At 40.0% G+C, this 19336-nt stretch overlaps 1 protein-coding gene across 1 annotated transcript in view; it reads right to left on the reverse strand.

The window, feature by feature from the left end:
- The window catches only part of RAB38 (RAB38, member RAS oncogene family), a 48642-nt gene that overhangs the window by 18310 nt on the left and 10996 nt on the right, over positions 1–19336 (reverse strand). Inside the window, exon 2 of the mRNA XM_045818120.1 lies at positions 8425–8705. Coding sequence (XP_045674076.1) covers positions 8425–8705 — 281 coding nt within the window. The remainder of the gene's footprint in view (positions 1–8424; positions 8706–19336) is intronic.

Raw genomic sequence — 19336 nt, forward strand, 5'->3', positions numbered from 1 at the left:
AGTACGATCCCCCTGCTGTGCACAGTGTCTAGAGAGATTTCTGGATGAAAGGAGTTACGTAATGTAGAATCCTCCTGGGAAATACAGTGGTAATTAATTTTTCTGTTTCTACACAGTTCTCTGAGGATGAAAGTGCTCCCACGAAGGGCAGGGAAATAATAATGCAGTAAAGGAATCTTCTGAGAGTCCTTGAGAAGCAGTGCAACAAACAACTCTGTCCCATCCAATAAACACTGTCTAAGTGATCACCCTCCATACACCACCCTCCAGGTGCAGCCACTGTGCTAGTAGAAGACAAGGAGGATTTCACAGTCCAGTGCAGGGTCAGGCCCATGAAGAAAGCAGTTTAACATAACGTGATAAGAGATAGGAGAGACTGTCCTCCTGACAGTCTGTAACAGATGATGCCTGAGCCAAATCATAAAGCAAGAGTGAAAGACAGGTGAATAACTGAAGAAAGCATGTTCCAGACAGGGAGAATACCAAGATGTAAACAGGGAATTGGATGCTGGTTAGTATCATTGCAGGATAAAGAGAAGGACAAAGAGCCAGAGGCAGGCCTGGAGAGGCAGAGAACAGCCTCACTATGGGGATTTCTGTGGTCAGGAACAAGGGGCTTGTGAAGGATGAGTAACTGTTTAGAAGGCTGCATGGCTGGGATGTCCCAGTGGATGTGGCATCTCCAAATCGGAGGATCTGGTTTGTAGAAAGGCTGATGAAGTCAGTTTCAGACATGTGGGGTTTGGAGAGTTTTAGAATGACATCCAGGTAGAGATCCAGAGAAATATGGATATCTGAAGTTTGAGAAGAAGTCATGGCTAGAGGTAGACATCCATGAGGAAAGCTGACCCCAGAAGCAGAATCTGGTTGTAACCATTCCCTGGTCTGAGAACAGGAGACATGGTCTACTAGCGAAGACTAGGGACCATATTCAGTCATGGTCTTCACCCAGCTACACCCAGGCAATGTTTTCATTCCCAAAGGAACCAGGACTCTACCTGCTTTTTCCATCTGCCATCACCTACACTTTTCCACGTAGCTCATCTCTGCTTCAGATTAAGCTCAAGATACAATAGAGCCTTGGGAACATCCTTGCTTCTTGAAATTCAGAGAGACGGGCACATAGGTCTTTTTCCTTAAAAGACTTTTACAGAAAGAAATATAATGAGGAGATAGAAGAGAACAACATGAAACACCTTCCCTCCTACATACAAAGCTGCAGCTGTACCCTCTGAGGGCCCATATCTATTTCCCTACAGTGTCTCAGTTGCAGTTGGACTTCATATTACCCAGTAAATTACAAGCATAGACCTAGACAACCTCTGGAGAATTAATTAACTAAAGATAAAAATTTAAATAATTAATTTTTACTAATTCTTAAGCAAATGAGTAACTTGAGTTTGAGACCCTTGTACTTAAGCTACTCTCAACTTTAAGAAATTGTTCCATTTTTCATGTAGGGCATGAAGAATCTGTCAGAACTATGATTCTAATAGTTGTACTACAGACTAGTGGTCATTACATAAAATGATCATAACTAGACCTTGCCAGTGTAGCTCAGTTGGTTAGAGTGCTGTCCCTTAACCAAAGGGCTGCAGGTTCGATTCACAGTCAGGGCATATATACCTAGGTGTGGGTCCAATCGCTGATCCAGGCACATACTATTCCTGGTCCAGGTGTGTATGGAAGGCAACCAATTGATGCTTCTCTTACAAAGATTGATGTTTCTCTCTCTCCCTTCCCCTCTTGCTCCCCCTTTCTTTCACTGTCTCTAAAAAGCAATGAAAAAATGTCCTCCAGTAAGAAAAAAAAAGGGTTTTTAATGATCATGACTATTAAACATTTCCTTTAATTGATGCCTCCTAACTTTGCTGATTTTAGATCCCAGTTTGGGTCCTTTCTTTTATGTCCCTAAGTTCAGCCAGCTCTAATCAAATCAGCCAAAAATATAGGGTTAGATGTGCTGTAACCAGTTAAGTCAGTGCAGACACATCATGTAGCTCATCTAAATTCTTCAGAGATGGACAGCTAAAGCCTGGAACATCTATTTCCCTAAAGCCTGGAACACCTATTTCCTAAAAGGGAGTTTTAACAATAAGACGTTTTAGGAATAAGAACTGGCGCCTAATAACATACTCTGAACTCAGAAAGGGCTCAGTATACATCGTTCAGAGCACAGACCAGGATATTCAATACAAATTGTGTTGCAGTAATGAATACACCAGTGGCTGTCAAAAATTTTTCATGGTTTGACATTTGAAAAATGGGAACAATCAGAGATGGTCTAATACCCAGCTTAAAAATAAAGGAATTTCTAAAAAATGATGTTCTATATTCAATCCATTAAACATGAATTAGAATAACCATATACCCATACCCAAGTGTAATTATCTATGAATTTCCAGTTTGTATAAATACTTTATGTTTCTAAGTGCATATTTTCTAGAAGCCTATAAAAAGAAATGATGTGTGATACTTCTCTTCAAGCAGCTTCCAGAAAACTAGCCACTTCTTAACTGCGGCATATTTCAGCTTGCAGAGCAATTAAAAAATAATGATAATAATAATAAAAGCTCACTAAACTCAATAAAACACAGAAAACTTTCTTTCCACATGAAAATTCTAGGCCAGCATGTCCTAAATATGTTCTACCACTTTGCTGAGTGTTCTGTGTGGCCTAAAGCCTTTAGGAATGATGCACGGTTAGTCTTCTTTGAGAAGAGGTAGCAAAAATGCCATCATGTGCATAACACACCTTAATTCTAGAAATCACACTGCCATGGGACATACCTTGATTTTAAAATGTTAACAGATGAAGGAGCAAATGTGTGTGTTAGCATTTTTTTTAAAAAGGGGAGTAACCTCTTACAGCTTTAGAGAAGTCACCTAAGTCTCAACTTTTTTTTCTTTAATATAGTAATAAAAATAATGCCAACTTTGTAGGATCCTGGTAAGGATTAAATGAGTTCATACACATAAAAATCTCTGCCAAAAGCTAACATACAGCAAACAGCAACAAATACTGCTATTACTGGAGAGTTGAAATGCACAGTCACATATCAAAGTCCCGAGACATCCTTCAGCAGGGGATGCATTTGTTTAAGTTGGTTTTCTCAAATGTGTTTGACCACATCTATTAATCCAGTTTCTCAGCTGTTAAATAGAGAAGCTGACGATGAAACCGTTTACTCAAGGGCATTGGGTAGCTTGCAGCATTGTTTGTTAGTGCAGGCAAACAGGCTCAACCACCCTAAGCTTCAGGGAACTCAAACCCCACATAGGACAGGCCTGACAAGGGCACGGCTGTGGCCACCACTGAGCACGCCAGGTCTTGTCATCTGCAAATCTCCAAGAAACTCACCTGATACAACTGTTCCCAGGGCCAGCAGTGATTCTGTTTTTGTGTTAAGTACAAGACCCTGAAAATTTTGCTTTTTATCAAAGATGGAGGCCTGTTCTTCCACCGCACTGCCTGGGAAAAGAACAGATTTTGCACTGCACCTCCTTCCTCTGGTTGCCCACCTCTGAGTCAGTATGGTTGGTGGAATCTAGGCCATGAGCCTGTGCCCTAGCTGCAGAGAAGGCAAAGGAAGAAGGTTTCATGGGTTCTTCCTGGGAAGGTGAGCCTCCTGTGGCTAGAAGTTCCCCAAAGATAGCAAATATGTTTAACAGTTGCTGGAAATCCTAAACACATGAAAGATATCCACTACCCTGTGAAACACCCACTCTTCCCCCTGAAAATCTAATTTTCAGTGGAGAACACTATTGGATATACTCCTTCTCTCTGCAGGACACACATCAATGTTCTTCTTTTCAGCTTCAGGAAAAAGACTCAAATGGAGTGGAGTTTAATATAAGAAAGTTATTCCTAGGACACCCACTGATCTTAGAACATTCTGAAAAGAGGGTGGGCCTAAAATGTCACTGTAAGTAGGACAGAAGCAGCCACAGAAATGTGCCAGGAGGAGGGCCGACGTGGAGTAACCAGGAGAAAGGATATTGCAGGTCTTTCTGTGAGTTTGGTCCCTGTCACCATGGGTGGACAGAAAACACTTGCTCCATTATTTCCTGTCGACTTTGGTGTTTTCCAGGCGTCCTGTTTCTGAACACAGCCACAGACAAATAACTGCACCACAAGGGCAGGATGGAGCACCTGGGAAAGAGCCAAGATACAGAAACAGACCCGTGTGCCAAGTGCAGCTGCTGTGTGCCTCGGGGCCACACACAGATGGGGATGCCCAGACCAGCGGGTGGGCTGTGGGAACAGATAGTGCAGATGATAATGATGCTGATGGTGTCTGTGAGTGTGTAATCAGACATAACATATCGAGTGCCACATATATTATGGCACTTCTTGAAGGTGGGTGGCTCTGGTCATAGAGTGAATATAAAAGGAGCAACTGGTAGGGATTGCAGCAATGGGCACCAAGAATGAACTAGGTAAATGGGTCAGCAGCTAGCAGAGTCCCGTCAGCCACTGAGATGGGCCCAGAAGACAGGAATCACAGCTTTGCGGTTGCAGTCACAAAGGCAGAGCAGGGCCCTCATTCTAAAGAGACAAATTTACCAAAGTATATTGTAAAGACTGGGCTAGGGCACAGGAATGCATAAAATAGCCATTAGTAGAGCTCGGGTGTGATGTGGACTGTGTGACGTATTGGAGCTCCTGATCGATAGGCTGAGCATGTAAATTTTAATTACAAACCAGGGATGAGAATCTCATCAATAATTATGCTGGGACAGCAGGCATAAACCAAGAATGTTCCAGGAAATGGGACATATGATCTCCCCAAGTATACATTATCTAGCCCTAGTGAATCCACAGGTTGAATTCAAGTAAACATGACTGATGGGAAGAATGCAATGGTTGAAAAACAAAGAAAACCTGCCTTAGGAGAGACTATACTTGTAGTCTTTCATTTTTTAAAAATATTTTATTTATTTATTTTTAGAGAGGGTAAGGGAGGGAGAAAGAGAGGGAGGGAAACATCAATGTGTGGTTGCCTCTCACACGCCTCCTACTGGGGACCTGGCCCACAACCCAGGCATGTGCCCTAGACTGGGAATGGAACTGATGACCCTTTGATTCACAGGTCAGCACTCAATCTGCTGAGCCACAGCAGCCAGGACTCCTTTGGTTTTAATATTTGAAAATAAATATTTGATGTAAAAAATTAAGAGATGCTAGCACATATTTAATTTTCATTTTTTCCTCTCTTAATTCACTGCCATAAGCTACCCATGGTTATTCCAGCAACAACAGCACAAGGCATGAAAACTCTATGAAATTACTTGAGGAGATTGAAGAGCAAGAAGGTCAATGAGTCTGGGCAGTGGGGTGAGTGGCAGGTGGAGGCTGGTTTCAATGACAGACTCCTCTACCACCCTGTGGGCTCCAGCTCCAGAGACGGCAAAGCTGATGGCAATACCCACAGGATTTCTGCCTTTGGTGCATTAGAAATTTCGCAGACAGAAAAAAGGAAATCAGATGTTTATCACCAGACTGATTATGACATCACTCAAGAGGACTCTAATTGTTGGTAGATTCGCTTTCTAAGAGAATGATCTCTCTGGGAAATCTTCCTGATCCCAAATGTAATCAAAGAAGGAATCGGTAGCTGTCTCCAAAGGCTGCCATCTTAGCTTCAGGCTGACAGTTTGATCTGGGCCTCTATTTTGTGAATGCAGTAACACTATCCTCAGAAAGTAAGCAGAGCTCCATCAGATGCTTTAAAAAGGACCTTTTGAACAGTGTGACACTCCAGCATATCAATGCTGCAGTATTATTCCTGAGCTTCTAGGTGTTGACTTTGAATACTAACCTGGCACCAGGAAGCCCTTTTCACTAGCGAGATGCTCAGAAGGGCAATTTCAGTGGCAGTGTGTTTGGAAGAAGGAGAAATGCTGAATGCAGGCATTACCTTTTACAATGAGGCCTTGTACCCTCTTGGTTATATTGAGTGCACTTCAGGCTTGTGAAATTCCCTCCATCTTTCTCTGTAAAAAGTTTCTCATCAAAATTTACATGTGCAAGGATTTAGAGGATTATATAAATCCACAATGTAAGGTCAGCGGGGTCTTAAGTTAATGAACTTCCCATGCCCCTAGTCAGAGTTCAGCTAGGTAGTAGCCGAGCAGGAATGTCAGAGTGGGCAGAGGGATGTCCAGAAAGGCCTTGGTCCCACAAGCAATTTCAACTCACTCCACAAATTCATAGGCTTCTCCCTATCTTTTCTATTTTTCTGGCTAGCACTTATTCACCATCCAGCACCTCATGTTTTTACTCACGTTGTGTTGTTGTTATTATCATACATGAAATCAGGATTATGTTGTGTAAATATCTCTATTCTTAGTGCCCACTATGTAACACTTGTGCAATAATATTTGTTGAATGAATAAATGATGGAAGAGTCTTCTTCCCATATAAATGTAAGTCATTCAATCTAGTTTTCCTCTCAGATATAAAGTAATCAGTTGAGAAAAAGAGTTCTCCAAAATCCACTTCTGGGCTGAAAAGGGACTCTATTGAAAGAAAGGAACTGGAAGGAACCGCAGGAGCTGTGGAGTAAAAGTGAGGGTGGGGATAAGAGACAGGAGAATTGTTTTGAAAGCCAGACTAACATCCAGGAATCAAGACTATAAAAAATGTAGTAGTTCTTAAATTTCTGTAACTTAGTCCCATCTGTGAGTTTTGCTCTGCCTCTCTCTTTACAACAATAAATTCTTTAAACAAAAATCCAAAAAGGTTTAGTGACATCAGGAAGTAGAGAATGATAGCTACCTTGTCTTAAATAAAAGGATGCACCCTAAGAAACAGACGGACAAGGAGTTTTACTGGGAAAGGAAGGGGAAATAAAGGGGAAAAGTTCACTGAGACACCAAGAAGGAAGACAAGGAACTGAGAAGTAATTTCTGAACACAAGGCCCTCTTAGAGACAGCACAGAGAGAAGGTAGGAACTGAGACTCTCCATGAAATGGTAGAAACAAAAATAATTCCAGCTGGGACAGAAAGTGTCAGCACAACCTACTTATCCCTCTGCATCGTCTCCTGATCCAGGCAGTTGCTTAATCCTGCCAGTGTTTCCACTTCAGTGATATTCTCACATCAGGGTTTCCTTTCAATTCCTAAAGCCATTTGCTTAATTCAAAGACTTGTCATTTTCCCATAGGAATGCAGTAATTACCATGCTACTGTGTCCAGGTTTACTCACATGCAATCCATCCTTCCCTAGTTTTCAGGGCAAATCTGGCCATTCTACTCTCCAGTGAAAAACCAGTCCAAGGCTCCCCCTCAGCCTATTGGAATGGTGTCCACTCAAGTTGTGTTTTCAGACCATTCTCTAATGTTCACAATAAGGCCTAAGTGTAAATTCCATAATGAGAAATTGTACAGAGACAATGCCCATCTTATTGACAGCTGAACCTCAAATAATTAGCCCAGTGCATATGTTCCACAAGTATTTAATACCTGCTCCACAAATAAGTAAAAGTGGAAAATCATGATATAAAACTGTAGAATGAAATCCTAATAATGGAAAACACAGACATGCATACAGAAAATATCAGAAACATACAGCAAAACATTTACTTATATTTTATTTATGCATTTTTTAACTTTCAAAATTACCATTAAAGTGGTCTTTCTCTCTGATACTGAGATGCAAAGATAGTGTCCACACAAAACCAAAAGGGATTTGAGCAAAAGTCATTTACCTGACAAATCAGAAAGCAGCGTGGGGTATAATGGGAGATATAATCCCCTCACCACCCACATCTGACTCTTCATTTCCAGCCCTGACCACGCCCCACTTCCCTGCTACCCCTCGGCCACCCAAGAGAGTGAGCAGTGCCAAGCCACATTATGGTCTTCGCATTTCTATTTGCCGTCTACTCTCTCACTCCTCTCTCCAAGTATTCCCAATGCCACAGTCTGTGTTCTTGTCATCTTTTCATTTCCAGGGCAAAGCATAATTCTTGGCACAGAAGAACTTACCATATGTTGATTGAGTAAGTTAATTAATACATGAATAAATTAGAAACACTGATTGTGTGGCCCATTTCATTTATTTATTCTAAAATCATACTTACCTAATGGGGTTGTTATCAGGACTAATGAGAAGATGCATGTAAAACATACATGACACATGAGCATTCAATAAACAAAAACATTTATTAACTATTACTACCAGGATGACGTACAAGATGCTTTGCTCCCTTAGGCACAATCATCTTAAATTGTGGATGATAGTCCTTGGTCTGCCCATCTTACCCGCTGAGGTGAGAAAGGGCTTAAAGCAGTTTGGGAACTATAAATCACTAGCCAGACACATATTATTATCATTATGATAATGATGATGATGATTACATGCCATTTCCTATGTGAATCTTGCCTACAATAAGTTTATCATTTAAGGTCATATTACCTTTGCTGACGTTTCAAACCATCCTACGAAACCATGCTCCTTGCAGAACTCGTCCATCTTGAGGCCATTATTCATGAGCACATCCTTCCCCTGGTCACATTTGTTGGCCAACAGAACAACAGAAACTGGTTTTCCATTAGGGAGACTTAGCTTTGAGTCCAAGTCATTTTTCCACTTTGTCACTGCTTCAAACGTAGCTGGCCTGGTGACATCGAAGACAATGAATGCACCCATGGCTTCCCGGTAATAGACTCTTGTCATGTTTCCAAATCTTTCTTGACCTATCACCAAAGAAAAATAGAAATAAAAAACTTACTGAAATTCTAAACCAAAGCATTGCAATGTTATGAGGCCTCCAGTATGAGCTGTGTTTCATCACTTATCTTTAAGGAATTAACTAAATATGTAGTCACACAGCTTTGTTCCTGATATTGGAGTCGAGAGGGGATTCATTCACTTAACAAGTATTTATTGAAACTTCTGAATACCTTCTGATGTCCTAGAACTGTGCTAATACAGTATCCCACTAGCCACATATGGCTACTTAAGTTTAAATTAGGTAAGACTAATTAAAATTTAAAATCCAGCTCTTCAGTCACACTCTCTAGCTACATTTTAAGTGTTCAGTAACCACATGTGGCTACTGGCTACAGTTTTACACAGCTCCAGTACAGAACATTTCTATTATCACAGAATGTTCCATTGGACAACACTGCTCTCAAGGCATGCGATACAATGATAAAGTGTAAGATCCCTGCCGTTGTGGAGATTACATTTTGGTGGGGTGATGTAATGATAAACATAATAAATGCCTAATAGTAATAATGTAATAGTTAAATAATGTAATAGTTAAAAAATACATCCACAGTCAATTCTAATTAAGGGTAGCAGTATAAATAGCTAGCATTTATTGTATGTTTACTAACCATCAGAAATGTGATTTACATAATTGATCACAAAGGTACAATTATCATCCCCATTTTAAAGTGAGGAAATTGAGACTTAGTGAGGCTAAGTAACCTGTCCAAATTGTACAGATTAATTAACTTTAGAAGTCGGAATTCAAAAGTGAGCTTTTTCATTCAGAGTCCACAGTCATTTACCAACACTGAATATTCTCAACTAATAAACTATAGTCCTGTACTAGCTCTCCTCCAGGTTTCCATATCAGGAGTGTCCCATTCAACTCAATTAAACAGATAACAGATATTTATGTGTTGGTGCCAGTCTCTGAGTGACATGCTAGGACAAGAACAGTGAACTAGGTGACCTCTACCCTTCAGTAGTCTATAATCTATTGTATAAGAAAAGCCCTCTAACACACAGACACACACACACACACACACACACACACACACAAAGAGAGAGAGAGAAATGAGAGGGAGAGATAGAAAGAGGGAGAGCAAAGGAAGAAGGAAGGAAATTAATTAAAAGAAAGTTTGTCTTTTAAACAAAGTATTCATTTTTTTTAAAAAAAGATTTTATCTATTTTTAGAGGGGGGAAGGGAGGGAGAGAAACATCAATGTGTGGTTGCCTCTCACATGCTCTCCACCGGGGATCTGGCCCACAACCCAGGTACATGCCCTAGACTGGGAGTCAAACCAGCGACCCTTTGGTTTGCAGACCCTCACTCAATCCACTGAGCCATGCCAACCAGGGCAAAAGTTGGTCTTTTTTAGACCAATCATGTAGAATCATTTCTGCTCTGATTCTTAATTTTCTAAGTGAATATTTGCGAGTTTATTACACACTCTAAGTTTAGCCTTCCTCATTGGTAAAATGGCAATTATAATACATACCTTGAAAAGTTGTCATAAAAATGAAATGAATTAACCTGTGTTAAGGACCCAGTACAGTACTTTATAACAACCTGGGTACTTAAAATTTCCCTCCCTTTCTCCAGCATGTTAAAATGTACAAAAGCCAATATGACATATAGTAAAATCATAGCTCTAGTCCAGGGTTTATAACAAAAAATCATAGGTATTTCAGCTGAATAGCAGAAATCAACAAAATTCTATTGCTTGTCACTCTAACCACTAGTAGTTGCTGAAGACAGGGTTTAAGGAAAACTGGGTTTATATTTTCCAAAACAAAAAGCTCCAGAAATATATGATAAGACAAAGACCTTTCATTCTTACTTGAGAATTTATGTTCAGAGTCTTATCAAGTTAAATAAATTTTTAAGTTAGGTATGTATTCAATAAGCCAACTGATCTTAGAATAAAATGCTGAAAGTGGTGTGTATCTAAGAACACACAGATTAACACACTTCTAAGAGCAGTTTACACTTAAGTTGGAGCTCAAGGTTTTGTGATGATGAGTTTTAATTCAAGTTACCAAACTTTTTTTGTAGGTTGTTATGTTCACATTGGCATTAGCACTAATTGTAAGTGAAAATATTCCATAAGCCACAGCACTTAGTGAAAATGGATGAAGTTCAGTGATTCCCATCCTCATAGGTAAGCCTGCGTGTTCAGGTCTGACTGGACAGAGCATTTTTGTCAGAGCCAGCTCACAATGATCCTAAAACATTTCTTATGTGGGCTATGCCACAGAAGCATTTTTTGTTTTATTTTCACAGCCATCCAGTCAATGAAAGAAAGGGTTATAATACTCTTCATATGATACATAACCCACAGGTAAACTTTCCTTTTCCCAAAATGTGTTTTAAATTTCTTCTCTTTTCTTTTTCCCTTCCCTTCCCTTCCCTTCCCTTCCCTTCCTTTTCTTTTCTTTTCCTCTTCTTTTTTTTCCTTTTTTCTTTTCTTCCTTCCTTTCTTCCTTCCTCCCTCCCTTCCTCTTCCTTCCTTTCTTTTTTTTCTTTTTCCTTTTTTTTAGTTTCTGAGGCAAAACAGTGATCTCTATTGATAGCACTCAGGGTGGCCATGACATTTCAGGAACACAGGGTTGGGGGGGCGGGGAAGCCACCCTCTGTGATCATTCAGGACTCTGAAGGCCTCTAGGCTTTGTAAGGATGTCTTATGATCCCTTTCATAAGACATCCTTACTCTTTATCTGACTAATCAGATAAAGAGCAAAGTCACGAGTTACTTAGTAATTTACTTGTCCAGAGGTCTTCATAGCAGAGTAAGGCAGCCCACAAAGAGAAAGATTTTACATTTCAAATATGTGGCAAAGGGTCATTTTCAAGACTAAACAAAAAAGCAATATATAGAGGTTGAACACATTCATAAGAATTCAAAAAGAAAATGTGTGTGTATGTTTGAGTTTGTGAGAATATGTGTGTTGGGTAAGAAACAAGGAGAATAAGTGTGTTTCTAGAAAGAAAAGACCTTTGTTTGTTGAGGTTACTGGGCCAATAGACTTGAAAAGTTTGTATCTTTGGTGTTCCAGAGAGAGGTCACATTTAGACCAGAGCATGTCTAGCATTCACATTTTATTCTTCTTATCCTGTCAGCTGACAGCCTTATCTGCTGTTTCTTATTAAAATAATGAGAACCATGTGATTTTTAGTGAGTGCCTACATATGGGCAAAGTAGAGACCTGATGTATTTATCATAGGTAATTTACTATTAATAAAAAGAAAATAAACCATAGTTCAAAAATCACCCTTGACGCTAGATCACTCATTTAACACACATTTATTGATTAGCAAATATGGTCCAGGCCCTATGTTTTGTGCTACAAATATATAGTCTTTTGTCCTTGAGAAACTTCTAAGCTAAGAAGTGCCATACTGGATGCATACACTGGAAATGATCCCATGTTTCCAGAGGCCTGCTTCCTCTTAGTATCTGAACACACAGACCTGTGGATGTGGCTCATGATTCAGCTCCCAGCTTCGAGGGATATTAAGTAGTAATCAACTGAATCACAATAAATACAAAGGCTGCAGACACAATCTGGATAACCTCACTACAGAAGGTGCTAGCTTGCCCTGACCAGCATGGCTCAGTTGGTTGAGAGTCAGCCTGCAAAGCAAAGGGTTGCCTATTCAATTGCTGATCAGGGCACATGCCTGGCTTACAGTCATGGTCCCCAGTTGGGGTGGGTACAAGAGGCAACTGATTGATAGATATTTTTCTCCTTCTCTTTATCACTCCATTTCCCTCTCTCTAAAAATAAATAAATAAAATCTTTTAAAAAATGAAGTCACTAACTTAATGGGTCAGAAAACATGGGTCTTAATTTTAATCACTGGTCAGCCTTAGACAAACGCATTTCTCTCCCTGAGACCCAGTTTTCTCATCTGTAAAGTGAAGTTGTTCTAACCTATCTCTAAGGTTCCTTCCTGCTTTTATGTCTTCTAGCCCTATGATATCACCATTAAATCAACACTTGGCTCTCTATCTCAATAGCCTGGAACTGATCTGTTTGGTGTCATGGACTTGGTTAAAAATACACACAAGCAACACAGCCATAATGCGTATTTAATGATATTTTCACTTGGCCTTTAGTACTATATAGATGCTCTCAATAAACACAACCAAGCAGTGAATCTTCTCAACAGGCATAAACACAATGAGAGGAAGTATGTTCAGTTTTTTATTAACCAACTAGCTTTGTAACCTCAGATTTGTCACTTTACCATTCTGAGCCTGTTTCCTCATTGGTAAAATAGGAAAACTGGATTGGATACCCTAAACTAAATTCATCATTGCCTCTGGCAACCCCCTCTAATCAACCTTCCCAATGGGCAGGCATCCAAATCTCCACCTCTTATTCCTCCTGTGTTCCCCACTCTGGTTCACAACATCACCATCCACACTGCCACCCAGAGTGGCATCTCCAAGTCATCTTCAGACTCCTTCCTCACCCCCATACCTAACGGGTCTTCAACATCCTACCAACACTTCTACTTCAGACATCACTCTTGATCTGTCCCCTCCTCTCTATCCACATTGCCAAAGCTCCATCCAGGCCCTCACTGCTTCTCCTCTGGACCTTGACAGCTCCCTAATGGGGGCTCTCAGCATCTCGGTTCTCACCATTCCCACTCTCCCTTAGTATAATATCAGTACAGATGCAGGTTGCAGACAGTTGCCATGCTGAGAGCAGAGGAACTCACCTGATGATACATCTCTGAAGGAAGTGAAATCACTACCTTGAAGAGATATCTGTACACCCATGTTCACTGCAACATTACTGACAACAGCAAAGGCACAGAAACAACCTAAGTGTCCATCAACAGATAAATGAATAAAGAAAATGTGATGTGTACATACACACATGTGTGCACACACACTGGATTATTACTCAGCCATTATAAAAAAGAGAAGAAAATCCTGCTTTTTGTGACAACATGGGCAAAGGCTATGAGAGCACTATGCTAGGAAATAAGTCAGACAGATGAAGAAAAATACTGTATGATCTCTTATATGTGGAACCTTAAAAAGCCAAACTCGTAGAAACAGAGACTACAATGGTGGTTGCCAGGTGCTAGGGGTGGGAAACAGAGATGTTGGTCAAAGGGTACAAGCTTCCAGTTATGAGATGAATGAGTTCTGGAGTTCTAATGCACAGCATGGTGACTATGGTTAACAATACTGCCTTATATACTTGTAAGTTCCTAAGAGAGTATATCTTAAATATTCTCATCACATACCAAAAACTGACAATTACATGAGGTGATGGAGGTGTTAACCCTATTGTAGTCATCATTTTGCAATATGCAAGTATATCAAACCATCACATTGAAGGCTCTAAATTTATACAATATTATTTGTCAATTATATGTCAGTAGAGCTGGAAAAAAAAGAAATCATCTGAGATATTTGATATGTTCTTCAAAGAATCTTATTGTGTTGACTTTGTATGGGGCCCAAATCTGTTGGAGTTTTTTAAGCACTCCCTAGGTGAAGTCTTAGAACTCTATTTGTATCCGAATCTACTTTCAAAATGTAAATATTACCATTATGCTCTGCTGTTACAGCCCTTCAATGCCTCTCATGTGCTTAAAAAACAGACTCCATTACTGATACTACACATGAGGGGTCTTTGGCTCCAAACACCTTTCCAAACTCTTCCCTGCCACTTCCAGCAAAGGGCCCACGGCTGAACCACAAATGGACTGGTTTTCATTTTGAAAACACATCTTGCATTACTCCCTGGATTTCCTGGTTTTTGCATCTCTGTTCCCACAGCCTAAATTCCCTCCTCATGACTCCTCCACTCTGTTCAATGAAATTCTATGCATCCTCTAACTGAGCTCTGAAATGTCACACGTTTCTGCAACTTCCTCTGTCCTGCCAGCTGTAACTGGTGACCCCTTTCTCACAGCCCCACAACGTTTTCCTTCTCCTACATCATTCACACTTATCATGCTGTGTATTCATGCTCTGGTTCCAAGTCTCCAACGCTGTAAAAAACCTGGAGAGAAGGTTAATCATGTTTTAATGTTATAAATCCAAGCTCTATTTCTCTACCTTTCAGATATGTTGAGAGCTCAAGATACTATGGTAGAAATAAACAGAAATTAAGATTCCTTCTTCCTCTAACATACAAAATTTATCATGTATTCATGAACTAGTGCTGCATATGAATGCACTTACTCTATATTCCACTTGAATTTCTGGTAAATACTCAATAGATGGTCAATGATGGATAAAATTAACATTATTCTTACTTGGTGGTATGCATATCTGTTGCAACAAATTTCAGACTGGAATGTCATGCTTTCATAATCATTCCCACCTTAAGAAATAATTCCTTGGAATCAATTTACTCTATTTCAAAGAATATATGTTTTGGGGGCCATGACATAATCAGTAAAACTAAAAGTGCCACAGAGATGTGGAGTAATAGTATGATAAGCAGGAAGATAAAGGCAACAGTAAATATGGACCTTGCACAAGAAACTCAGGGGGGAAACAAACTATACAATTGATAGGATGATCAGATGGGCTTACAATGGCTTAAGCTTGTTTTGAAGGCTTGGGGAGCCCCACAGACAAGGCTCAGAGTCAGGCTAACATCCCAGTGAGCAAGGATCTCTCATTTTTAAGAACCCATCTGACTCTCTGGCAATGGCTCTGCAACTCTTTCATCTTCCTTCTTTACTTCTTGGCTCCACCAATCCATCGACAGAAAAATGCCAATCAATCACCTAGGGTTATATCCTGAAATTAACCTTGTGTAATCTATCCCTACAAAATTACTCATCTCCCCCTAGCCAGAACCAAGTTTCTTCAGCCCCTACGACAAACACTGCACTCTGCATACAGTACTGAGTGCAATGTTTGAACCCTCGTATACAATAAGGGTTCAATTATGTCTCCTTCCTGAGTGAAGACATAACCTGTAATCCTTTGCCCCCTCCCAATGGATACTTGCAGACTGAACAGGTCTCTAAGAGTCATTCTGTTGTATCTCTTACATTCATCACTTTCTTTCCACTTCCACTGAAATTACTTCAGTTAGGATTCCTCATCTCACGTCACCTCATCCATTCATTTAACAAAACAAATTCTGAATGCTTATTATTTTCCAAGCACCATTCTAGCAACTAGAAAAAATGGAAAATTCTTGCCCTTATGAAGCTTACATTCTAGTAAAAAGAGGTAACAGTAAACAAAAAATAAGATGTATATAATACCACATTTTCTGGTGAAAAGTGCTATGGAGAGAAATTAAGCAGGAAAGGCAAAAGGGGTATGTGGGTGAGGAGGGCAGAGTTAAGCAGCATGGATAGTGATGACCCACTGAGAAGGAATCATTTGAGTAAACACCAAAAACTGGTAAAGGAGCAAGCCGTATGGATATTTAGGAGGAGAGGGTTTTAGACAGAGGGAACAGCAAGCATGAAGATACAGAGGCACCAATGAGTCTGGCGAGTGTTTGGAGAACAGCAAGGAAACTGTTGGCTTAGTGTGCGGTGAGACAGATCACAGGGACCAGACTGGAGACAGTCTGGGATCATTACACAGAGGCAACCTTTTATTCTGGACAAGAGAGGAAAGTGCTGAAGGACTGTGAGCAGATGAGAAACATGAACTGACAGAAGTAAATGGTCGAGGATCGCTGCTGCCTGAATGACTCACAGGAGCCAGGGTTAGAACCCGCGGGGGGCGGGGGGGGGGGGGCAGAGACAGTAATCCAAGCAAGAGATAATGGTTTGGGCCAAAGTGGTAGTGGTGAAGGTGGTAAAGGTTGGTTGTTTCTAGATATATTTGGAGATAGAGACGTCAGATGGGATATAGATTATAATAAGATTCGAGCATGATTTCCCAGACTATTGGCCTGAATTATTGAAGTTATGGAGTTGCCATTTGCTGAGATGGAGAAGATTTTGTGGAAGTAGACTGGGATTCTGACATGTCAAGTTTGACATGTCTGTTAGGCAGATATGTTGGGTAGGTGGTTGTGTATTCGAGGCTGAGGTTCTGGTGATGGTCAAGGCTGAAATTTTACTTGTGCTTTAATTTGTATACACCTCTGCCACTTTCACCTTTCAAAGCCCTGTTTTTACCCTATCATTTTCCTAATTAAACACTTTCAGAGATCCACTACTGCCTACAGCAGATGCCAAAAACTGAAGATGGGGCTGCTAACATGTTATGTGACTCACACGAGATTTAAAGCAACTTGAACTATTTCCCAAAAGTTATAAATTGGAAGATCTCTAATAAAACAGATATTGTAACATCTTGAAAGCTCAGAACAGTCAGAAATATAAGGTCCACATACATGACTACTGTTTAGGTATTAGTCCATTGGATCTGACCAGTACTGAACACCCAATTTTAAAGAAAATAAATTTTGCTGAGATGTGATGTCTTTTGTCTCATTATATACCATAATAACACTGCCCTTAAATTTGTGTATTTATATCAACTTTCTAAAAATAAGTCTAACAAAAATATTTAGAACTCAATGAAATTTATATAATTTTAAAAGAAATTGTTGCTATTGATTCATTTTTCTTATTGTATCTTATAAATCGTTACCCAGAATCCCATGTTTGTTTCTTTGTATGAGAATACTAGTTAACACCTTGGCCTTGTTCCAGTGCAGCCATCTAGCTGTCTGTGGAATTTTGTGGAGGAACAAAATGTGAGCCGGGATTATGGGGAAGCTTTGTTCCTATTTCCTAGGGAAACAGGGAACAGTAGCTTGAGTGATCCAGTGTTAAGAACAGAAGCTTCTGAAAGATGAGCAAGTAAGTTTTTGCCAAGTACAGAAAGAGTTCATTTATTTTACCTTCTGGACTCCTATGGGACTTTCAAGGTTACACATCTTGATCTATACTGTAAAGGATAATCCTCAGACTGGGATCAGGATCCCGCCTCAAACAATGCGTTGCTAGGCTCCACTAAGTCCTTGCTTTCATGCCCACTCATTCCATGGCAGCCCCACTCCCACTGCAACACACCCTCTCTCTCACTCTCTACCTAACTAAATTCTAGCTGTTCTTCAAGGTTGGATCAAGGCCCCTACCTTCTGGGGGCCATTCCTGACTACTGACTCCGCACTCAACTCCTTCCTCCTCCGTACTCACTCAGCTCTGACACTGGGTCACTTGCTTGCCCTGCCTTGTGCTCCTTTTTAAGTGCTGCAAACCTCTGCAGCCCATGTCACCAATTATACTGCAGACTCCCTGAGCCCACGTTGAATTACTCAATTACCATACCCTTATGTCTCCATAGCGCACACACTCTGAGTGGCTCTTAGTCTATGCTCATGATGGACTTGCGAAATAGAATGGAACTGGTAATACAAGTACTCTTTACATAATGAAGTAACAATTAATACTGATTCATTATTTGTGAGAGGGAACCCCAGCTGGGAAAGAAGTGGACTGAACAAAGCAAGATCTCTGATCTGACTCATTTACTCTCTATGCCTTATTTGTTCATTCTGAAGATCCACTCTGAAAGACAGGCTTCATTCTGTCATATCTCCTGGCTGACCATCAGTCAAACACATGTCCTGCGTATGTTGTCTGTCTGTCTGTCTGTCTATCTGTCTCTCTCCCTCCTTTCCCTCCCTCCCTCCCTCCCTCTTACCTTCCCTTTTTCCTTTTTTTCCCTTTTCCTTCCTTTTTTTCCTTAACAAAACAAAAAACAAAAAGACCCACTCTGAAAAAAAAATCTGTCCCCAATTCCCAACCACCCAAGCTCTTTATGGAATCTCTTCAGTTCTCCTATGAACAATGGCTTTCATTTCATCTTACTACTGGCTGTGATATCTTATAGGCAAATCTTGCCTCTATTCAACAAGAAGGTAAAGTTAGATGCAGTATATTGAATTAAGATAATGTGTGCAAGAGAATAAGATGACATAAAAAGTAACAATTCGTTACTTAGTCCCTAAATAATAGCAGTATAGAAAGGAAGAGTGGGTAGATTATAGTGATCTAGGTTTAAAATTAAATTTCAAAAATACAGTGTGGGGCAAAAGTAGGTTTACAGTTGTTTGTATGGAAATAGTATAATTAATAAACAATTATACAAGAATAAACTCTGTGTTTTGCATACTCACAACTGTAACCTACTTTTGCCCCACCCTGTATTTTCAGTAAATTCTGAATTTGTATTTAAATTTAAGGCAGTGTGTGTTTGTGTGTATGTGTGTATATGTGTGAAAACCGGCATCCCAGGATCCCGGAGGTTTTTGTCAGGATTTATTTTGACTGGGGTTTGACATTACTCAGGTTAAATGAAATAATTCACTTGGATAGAGAAACAATATCATATAATAATGTAATACCCAGTAATGGATGGGGGAGGGGAGTGAAACCAAGCCATAAAGAGAGGATCCCCTGAATCAAGATAGAATAATCAGCATCTTGTGTTTTTAATTAAACTAATTACAACCTAAACAAATACACACCAAGCTACCTAAAAATAGCTCAACTGAATTGTAAGCCCAAATGTATTGAAAAGAAAAGCTATCTCTGAGTTACTTAGCATCTGAGACATCACCTCTAAGTAACCATTAAAAATATTA

This window comes from Phyllostomus hastatus, unplaced genomic scaffold (assembly GCF_019186645.2).
Source record: "Phyllostomus hastatus isolate PE091 unplaced genomic scaffold, TTU_PhHast_1.1 phas_scaffold_317, whole genome shotgun sequence".
Lineage (NCBI taxonomy): Eukaryota > Metazoa > Chordata > Mammalia > Chiroptera > Phyllostomidae > Phyllostomus > Phyllostomus hastatus.